The 9,749-nt window shown below is 53.6% G+C and overlaps 1 protein-coding gene across 2 annotated transcripts in view; it reads right to left on the bottom strand.

Moving 5' to 3' along the window:
• The window catches only part of COL5A1 (collagen type V alpha 1 chain), a 179,024-nt gene that overhangs the window by 27,486 nt on the left and 141,789 nt on the right, over positions 1-9,749 (bottom strand). For both annotated transcript variants that reach the window (XM_003794863.3, XM_012808312.2), the window contains exons 43-53: positions 7,669-7,776; positions 6,675-6,728; positions 5,595-5,648; positions 5,389-5,496; positions 4,521-4,574; positions 4,314-4,421; positions 3,076-3,129; positions 2,275-2,382; positions 1,595-1,648; positions 1,236-1,289; positions 207-260 (exon numbers count right to left, since the gene is read on the bottom strand). In XM_003794863.3, the coding sequence (XP_003794911.1) occupies positions 207-260; positions 1,236-1,289; positions 1,595-1,648; positions 2,275-2,382; positions 3,076-3,129; positions 4,314-4,421; positions 4,521-4,574; positions 5,389-5,496; positions 5,595-5,648; positions 6,675-6,728; positions 7,669-7,776 (810 nt within the window). The remainder of the gene's footprint in view (positions 1-206; positions 261-1,235; positions 1,290-1,594; positions 1,649-2,274; positions 2,383-3,075; positions 3,130-4,313; positions 4,422-4,520; positions 4,575-5,388; positions 5,497-5,594; positions 5,649-6,674; positions 6,729-7,668; positions 7,777-9,749) is intronic.

Here is a 9,749-nt window from a genome sequence, read left to right as displayed (position 1 = left end):
CACAGGCTCATGGAGAACACTCTTCACACACAGCACCTTCCTCTTCATACCACAGGCTCATGGAGAACACTCTTCACACACAGTGCCTTCCTCACCACACCACTCAGAGCTCCCCTGGACTCAGCAAAAGATGAAGAGGGAGGCGGGACTGGGGATCCATATCACACGGGGCACTGAGAGCAGGGTTCGCGTTCTGAAGTATTTACCCTTTTTCCTGGAGGCCCGGACGGGCCTGGCTCACCAGTAGGGCCCGGGGATCCCTGGTATCAGAGGAAAAACACACAGAGTATTAGGAACCAAGGCCTGCTAGACAACATCACAGAGACCACACAGTGTTGCAACCTTGTCTCTCCTGAGTGGGCCAGGTGCTTCCTCCCCATCTTTGGGAGCTGACACAGCAGCCCCAGAGAGGCCTGCCTGGGACTGCTTTTCTGCAGCCTCCACACTCAGCACAGGGACCCCACCTCACATCCACAGATTTGTGGCATACTGGAGAATTTTCCCACAATGGGCTTACCCTGTTGAGCGTGGGCCCTCAGCATTCTCTCACACAAAAGTGGGGATACATACTGGTGGCACAGGCCAGACATGGTGAAACAGGGACATCTCGGGGGAAATCTGGCCCCAGAGCTGTGCCCCAATCCTGTCTTTGTATAGCTGACAGTCGCAAATTGGTAGCACCGGCCTTCTCCCCGAGGGTCTATAATTCTCAGCAGCAGTTTGCCCTGCTCGATGTGGGATGGAGCGAGGGAGACCTGTGAGGCTTCGGATGGTCCCCTCCAAGCTGCCTCCTTCCCAGGGGCCTTTGGAGCTGATCTATCCCTGAGAGATGGCATTGGTTTGAGGACGTGCTTGAAACACTTTGCAACATCTAATGAGAGCTCACCAGGGGCTCAGGCAGGAAGGGCCCTGTGCAGAGGGTGCTCGGCCCCACTAGGATCAGTGTTAGGGTACAGGTAACTTCTGTCACTTGTGCTGGGCATATGGGGATCATGGAAGCCCTGGAGCTGTGTGTAAAATTGCTCCCAAGACTGAACACTGACTTTCCTCTTCTGGAAATTGGGCCCATAGTGTTCACTAGACCTTCAAATGGAGTCCACGAGTCCCTGCCATGGTCAAGAATCACGTAAGAGGGCAGGTTTGCACTTGTCTCAGAAGTGAACCACGTAAGTTGCAAAGTGCTGAGAACACACAGACATCCTTCACCAAGAAGCCATGGCAGGCTGTGGACTCACCGTTTGCCCAGGTTCACCATCGTCTCCTTTGTCACCAGGGGGACCATCTTGACCCTGTGGGGACAATGCCAAGTTCCTGGCTGACTGTTGGACTGCACCCTGAGTTCACCCACTGGTGCCCAATGTATCCTCAGCCACTTCTCCCAAGTCAAAATCCACCCTGGTGCCAGCACAAAGAGTGCCCAGGTGGGAAGTGCACTTCTCCACCCAGTCATCAGAACGTGGACGTCCCAGGAAAGTGTGCACCCCAAACAGAACTCATTGAAAGGAAACCACCAAAAAGAAAGAGGGAAATGGGGCTGTCAGAGGCCGGGCAACCGCAGTGGGGACAGAGCAGCCTTGCCCTTCTCTACACCTACCGCGGGGCCGGGCTCTCCAGGGGGTCCGGGATCTCCAGGAAAACCCACTGGCCCCTAAAAAGGAGAAAGAGAAAGGCTGTCAGCAGCCCACCCGAGACCCTGGTGCTAACTCCCATCAGTGCCACCAGGCGACCACTACCACCACCCAGCTCTTAGAGCAGTCCCACAGCACTCACACTTCAGCGGACGTTATGACCCAAAAGCCCTTTCACTGCAGCATCCTGAGGAGCCAACAGCCTGGCCAGTGGTGGCAGGGCCAGCCGGTCTCTTGCTTTCCACAGACATGCCAGAGGCAGGCATCTTGCCCACCCGTCCACTCATGGGAGATCCAGGCAGAGACTAGAACCTGACCTTCAGAATTTGCCTCTCCAAAGCCACTCCTGATGCAAATCAGGGCAGGCCAGAGGCAGGGGCGTGCCCCAGGCCCATCTGTCCTGCAGTGTGCATCAGGCTGGGTGCCTGGAACCTGGGGCAACCTCCTCCACCCCATATCTACTCTCTCATCTCCAATATTTCCCCTACCATTGGTGCAAAAACCTCCAGACTTTGGAAAAACTACCCTGAGATAAGCAGTGGTGCTGGCACTACTCCCTGAGCCAAAGCACTACTGGTGAATCAGATGATCTGGGTGCAGGGGCCCAGCCCCACTACACAGGCCCTAGCATCACAGAAGTACTTACGGGGCTGCCTTTGGGACCGTCGTCTCCGGGAGGGCCTTTGGGTCCAGGGGGTCCAGCAGCACCAGAGGGGCCTGACTCGCCCTTCTCTCCCCTTTCTCCTTTGGGTCCCTGGAGGGGCAGAGCCAGGGTCCAGTCTCAGGGACATGGCAGGTGCTGGCCTGTGGGGTGCCTCCTGGTTCTCGGCACACACGGACTCCAAGCATCTGCTCCTCTAGCCCTCCACAGCCCCTCTGAGCGTTGGCCCCCCTGCGTGCCACATGGCCAGCTGAGGAGCCCTGGCTTCCAGGGTACTCTAAGGCCAAGACTCAGTTCTGTGGGGGGACTGACTCCGTAATCAGACAGTAGCCAGTGAGGACCGCAAGGACCACGGTTCTCAGATGGAGGCAGCAGCTAAAAACCCAGGAGGCCTTGGCCACTTCCTACCCTCGCTGTCACCAGGGCCCAAAAGCCACCTGCAAGCTGGCCTCACAGCAAACAGTTCCCTGGCTTTTGAAGGCCTGGCATGGCAGGGTAACAACAGTTGCCTGACATTTATGGTAGCCTGAGAAAGGGGCTGGGTCATCACAGACACTGTCAGCCACTGCCACAGTGGCAGTGGTGACGATGGTCACCATCGTATGTGCACACACACACACACGTGCTCACTCCCCTTGTTTCCAGTGATTCTGTAAGGTGGGTACAAGAGGGTTTATGACTCCCGTTTTATGGATGGGAAAACTGAGATAGGGCCAGAGCTTCCAATCCAGCACCCTGTCCACACAGCCACTTGGGCACATCCTGCCCCAGTGCCCACTCACTCACCGGAGGGCCTCCTTCTCCTGGAAGGCCAGGCTCGCCAGCTTCACCAGGCTCACCCTGAGGAGAAAATGTGGCACAGTTAGGGCAGTGACAGGGACAGCAGCTCCAGCCTCAAGCATCTGCCATTGGGTGGCAGGAACCCCTGGGTCAGTTGCATAGCACTCAGTCCCCACACAGCTCCCAGGATTGGAAAGGAGGCACGTGAGGATGTGGCGGGCATGTGATGGATGCAGGGAGGGGCGTCTATGCCACAGGGGACTCTCAGGGCTTTGTAGGATGCGTGTGAGAAACTACAGGTTGGGGGGGGTGGGCAGGTGAGTCCGTGTTCCTGGGGGCACAGCCAAGGCAGAAGCAGGGAGAAAGCTCCTTCCACTCCTCAGGGCCATGGCCACTGGGGAGGACCCGGGAAAGTGGAACGGGCAGGGGCAGCCAAGGCATGGTAAGAGAAAGATGCTGCCGTCCTCTGTGGGCACAGCAGGGCGTATTTCTCTTTAATTTCTGTATCATAACAAATGAGCAGTGAGGGAAGTTTCTCGTCATTTCATGGCCTGATGTCAGAAAGAAATCTCTGGAAACAGTACGCAGGGAGCTCCAGAGCACAGGTGCCATTCCTGCCTTCCCTCCTGTCCAGTTTGCTTTACAGTCAGGCCAACTCAGCAGCACTGGCGTGGAGGCCCACCCACTGCATGTGCACATAGACACACATGCACACACAGACATGCACACACATGTGCACACACCTTCAGACACACAGGCACACACACATGCACTCGGCACACACAGACGCATGCAAACAGGGGCACACACAGGTCTCGCACACTCTTTGAGTCATCTCGAGGACTCAGGCCCTAAAATCCATCAGCAGAGAGAAGAGGCCCCCAGGCTATGAGAAAAGAATTCAGCTGAAATGAGAACGGCAAACAGAAATGCAAACAGAACGCGGGCACTTCAAGGAACAGACGGTAATTCCCCTCAGAACTAAATCTTGGGAAATGTGGCGGGGCCTTACTGGTCGGGGACATCATTTGGAAATTCTGCAAAAGGCCACCACCAATGAGCATATCAAAGTTTCAAGTTCCATTCTGTGAATCTTATTCTAAATGTCAAAATGTGTCCGACAGGCACGACTCAGCAGTGCCTTTGCACACTCTTGCACATACACACATGGGTATGTGCACATGGACACACCCCGGATTCTCATACAGCACAGGTCTGCTGTGATGAAGGGCGTGAGGCCTCACCTTCTCCCCCACGGCACCAGGATTCCCTATTCCTCCGGGAGGACCTTGTGGCCCATCGGCACCTGGAGCTCCGGAAGGTCCTCGGGGGCCAGGGGGACCTGGAGGGCCCTAGGGAAAGAGAGAGGACATTGAGCCTGGAGAAAAGGCAGACTTTCCCCCACGTCAGCCAGCTGCCATGGCCCGGTCTTGGTGTCCAGACGCACTTACCATCTGGCCCACGTCTCCTGTCTCACCCTTTTCTCCTGGAGGTCCTGGCAGGCCCTGTGGGCAGGAAACACAGTTAAGTACTGTTCACAAACACACACACACACACACACACACGGTCTCACCACCTCCACCACATGACAGCACCGAGCCCCGACAGCCCTGGAACACGCTATGTGCGTGCAGCTCCTGACAAGAACATCCCAAGACTCCAAGTTTCAGACTCAGCCCAGGGAAATAATTAGAGAACGCAAAGATTTATGGCAAAGGTGCTTATGGCAGGGTCCCATAAAGCAATAAACCTAATGAGCCAACAGCAGGGAGATGCTGGGACGGATTATGTCACCACCAGATGCTGGGTTACTATGTAGAGACTAAAAATCATGTTTCCCAAATAAATAAAAGGCCATTTGTTCAGAGAATATTCCACGACATTCAGTACACCTCAAAATGAAAAGTGAGGATGGCGGCATACAAACTTCCTGCGTAACATGTGACAGGACTCAGATTTGCAAAACCCAGGGAAAATGGCACGTGTGCCTCTGACTGCGTGCATGCACACCTTCCAAGGGGATGGCAGTGAAAGGGGCCCAGATTTTTATAGTTCATTTCCAGGCACTATTTACAAGTCATTTTGTTTCCTTATAAATTATCGGTTTCTACAATGAACATGGGAATAACTGTGATTGTTTAAATAAGAGCAGTGAATTTGGGATGCCTGGAATTCTGGGAATTTGCCCCACTTCTGACTGGATGGGGAGGCCCCTGCAGCCTCACAGGCTTCGCATCCTTGCAAAGTCAGGGGGCTGGGGCACAGTGACCACAGAGGGGGCATCTGAAGTTGACTGGCTTAGTGAAAACTTGCACTCACCTGCAGCCCCACTGGCCCAGGGGGGCCAGGAAAACCTCTGGGACCTTCATCACCCTTCTGCCCAAAAAGGCCCTGCTGGCCACGAGGCCCTGGCTCACCGTCTGCGCCCTGCAGGGAGACCAGGGAGCTGTCAGTAAGTCTAGTCGCAGTAACACAGTGGTGAGGGCTGTGAGTCTAGTTGAAGGTCACTGACCACAGATACTCACGGAGGGGCCTGGCTGTCCGATGGGGCCCTGAGGACCCGTCGGCCCGGGAGGACCCTGTGGGGAACAAGGCAGAAACACAGGTCTCTTTCTGTATCTCAGATGAAGCTGAGGAAGGGGGTGGACGATGTCCAAAGCTGATGCATCTGAGGTCATGGGTTCAGTCCCCAAATGTGTCATTCATCAGCGGGAACATCAACACCAATGTGTGAGCTGTGCTGCAGGCTCTGGGAATTTGGCCAGGTTCTTGGTTCAACCCCAAGCACATCATTATGGCAGCAGAGGCAGCGGCCCCTACATCTCCCTAGAGGTCACCATGCATCTCCTCAGGTCCACCCCTCCCCCAGGACATGGGCACATGAGGCCCCTTCCCACAGGACACAGGAGGGCTCTGCTCACCCCCAAGCCCCAAGCCCCACACTTGGAGAGCTGCTTCCCTGTGCTGCCCTGAGAAATTGGCAGCTCAGAGAGAGCAGGAGAGGGGGAAGGAAGGAAGGAGGGAGCAGGAGCCCGACCCCGGACGGAAGGACACTGCCCGGGGCAGGCTCCCGGGAGCATGGCTCCTTCCTGCCTGGGAATCTAGCTGCTCAGTGGGATGCCGGACTGCGGGGAAGTAAGGAGACATTTCCCACCGGCGGGAAGAAGCTGGCAGCACTGTGCCGGAGTTCTTTTAAAAACACACTAGTATTTCCAAACAGGTGACAAAACAGAAAGGGGGAAAATGAACAGGGATTTGGTCAATGGCACTGCCCCTGCAGAATGTTCTGGCTTCCCCAGCCTCAGAGGGCCATGAGTGGGTTTGCAGAACCAAAAACCTCAAGGACAGAAACACTCAACTGGCTTTTATTTATAAAACCTGTGAATGGTGCCTGTTCATTTTAACACCAGGCAACTCACTCACAGGTGCACACAGACACACACACACGCACACACACACACACGGGAGTCACCCAAATGCACACATGTGGGACTCCGCCAGTGTGTCCCAGTCACGTCAGCAGGCACCACGCGGTACCCTGTGCACATGGCTGTGAGTGGCACTGCCAGCCTGGGAGCTGTCCACACCACCGCGCCCCCTCTTACCTGCTCGCCTTTGTCCCCCTTGCTTCCTTTCTGGCCCGGCTCCCCAATCTCTCCCTGGAGGAAGACGTGGAAGACCCGTCAGACAGGCCAGTGCCGTTCAGACCATAAGTAGTTTCTCTGGGAGGACATTCTCCTCCCAGGAAGCCCTGTCACTTTCCGCAGGAGGAAGGCTTCTGTATCCTAATTTGATCGCCTTTTTAGGACAGGGCTAAAAGGGACAAGGTCTTGACCTGACCTGATACTATACAGAATGTCTGCTGGCTTGAAAATGTGGGGAAGCCATATGGAAATCCTTTAACTTTCTCATCGCACTGTTAACCTGCCACCATGATAGCAGACAACGCTGTCACGACGTCTCTACGGAAGTTATTAACACCTGCTCCAGTGTTTCTGTTGGGGCAGGGCTGTTCTCCACCTTGAGATGTAAGGCGTTGTCCATGCAGAGGTGACAAAGTTGAGTGACAAAGAGATGTCACCTGAGAGCTATCACGAACGATAGTTAAACTGAAGAACTGCATTTCACTGTCTTCATTAAATGAAGTGTAAAATACGAGGTCTGCGATAATGGCGTTAGAATTATAAAGCACATTCTTAATGAAAGGGAGCCTTGATAATTCAAGTGAAGACATTTAAAAATAGATACTGAGTAAAACCTCATTAAATGGGGCTCCAAGGTTGAGAATCTGAAATGATTTGGTGGGGGAGGGGAGCATTTCTCTTTGCTCTGGCTTCTGGTAACAAATGTTTTAGTCAACCTCAAAAGGGCACAAGAGGAAAGTGGTTTCTGAGCCCGCTCAGGCACACCCGAGGGCTCACTTGCTACCGTTTATCTGTGTGCTGCTCCTGCACCGTCCACTAATGCCAGGACTGCAGGGTGGGTGCGGATCAAGCTGCTGGCTGAGCCCCTGGGCCCATGGGCATCGTGCAGTGATGGCCTCCCTCTGGCCTTCCCACCTGGCCAGGCTTGACCGCCATAATTCTGGGTTCTCCTTACCTTATCTCCATCTTCTCCAGGGGGACCCACAGGGCCAGCTGGGCCTGGGAGCCCCACAGGACCTTGGAGACCATCTCGGCCAGCAGGCCCTTGTGGGCCTTTCTCACCCTAGAGAGGATAGATGTGATCAGATGTGGTTTTGGCTTGGGGACATCCCACCACTAGCTCATCACCCTAGAGAAGGCCCTGTGGAGAGAAGGTGGGAGCCACTGGGAAGTGCCCATCACCACAGTCCTGAGGACCCCCAGCCAGGGCCAGAGAGCACATCCTAAGCCCAGCCCCAGACCAGAACTACTGGTGCCTCACTTCACTGAATCCACACTCATCCTACGAAGGGCTGCTCTTCTGCAGGTGAGAAACTGAGGCATAGTTAGTGAGGAGTGGAGCAAGATTCAAACCCAGCCAACCAAATTCCTGAGACTGTGTTGCATCGTCTAAGCCAGCGACCAAGAGGGCCTGAGTGCCGGCCTCCAGGGACTTTCTGATTCTGAATTCTCCGCAGACACCCTCTCCGCACATGTACACACATAGAGACACACACACGTGCACATATGCACAAGCAAGCACTCTGTTGTGCATGTGCACACACGCATACATGCATATACACACATCTGTACACACAGAGTACATGTTCACACAGAGGTGCACACCCACATACACGCATATACACATGCCTATACACACAGACACACACACATATACACATGTCTGTACACACTCACACACACATATACATGTGCCTATACACACAGACACACCCACACACATATAAACGTGCCTGTACACACCCACACACACATATATACGCGCCTATATACACACACACACACATATACACGCGCCTATATACAGACACACACACATATACACGTGCCGTACACACTCACACACACATATACACATGCATATACACAGACACACCCACACCCACATACACACGTGCCTGTACACACCCACACACACATATACACGTGCCTACATACACAAACACATATACACATGCCTATATACACACCCACACACACATATAAATGTGCCTGTACACACCCACACACACATATACACATGCCTATACAGACACCCACACACATATACACGTGCCTGTATACACACACACATATACACGTGCCTATACAGACACCCACACACATATACATGTGCCTATACACACACACACATATACACGTGCCTGTACACACACATATATACACGTGCCTATATACACAGACACACACACACATATACACGTGCCTGTTCACACCCACACACATATACACGTGCCTGTACACACCCACACACACATATACACGTGCCTATACAGACACCCACACACATATACACGTGCCTGTACACACCCACACACACATATACACGTGCCTGTACACCCCACACACATATACACGTGCCTGTACACACACACACATATACACATGCCTATACACACATCCACACACACATGTACACGTGCCTATACACACATCCACACACACATATACACGTGCCTATACAGACACCCACACACATATACACGTGCCTGTACACACCCACACACATATACATGTGCCTGTACACACACACACATACACAGGCCTATACACACATCCACACACACATATACACGTGCCTATAAACACATCCACACACACATATACACGTGCCTGTACACACCCACACCCACATACACACGTGCCTGTACACACCCATACCCACATATACACATGCCTATATACACAGACACACCCACACACATATACATGTGCCTGCACACAAAGCACACATGCACACACAGACACACATGCCTGTACACACACAGAGCACACATGCACATACAGAGACACACATGCCTGTACACACACAGAGGAGCACACATGCACATGGATACATGTAGGCACACACCCCATCTAGTCAGTATAACTTTATCACTTTGATTCATGTTCACCCTAAAGGCCCTGGCAGTCTCCAGTGGTCCTTACTAAGTTGCTGCTTTGTGAGTTTCACCAGACATCACATCACCCTGTGAACACCAGGATTTTCTCACCCCCACAGGAGTCCCTTCATCTGGTAGACACACAGATAGAGGG

This window comes from Otolemur garnettii, unplaced genomic scaffold, assembly GCF_000181295.1.
Source record: "Otolemur garnettii isolate 467f Iridium unplaced genomic scaffold, OtoGar3 scaffold00087, whole genome shotgun sequence".
Taxonomy (NCBI): Eukaryota; Metazoa; Chordata; class Mammalia; order Primates; family Galagidae; genus Otolemur; species Otolemur garnettii.
Note: the sequence above shows the minus strand (reverse complement) of the source record. Positions and strands in the feature narration are given on the sequence as shown.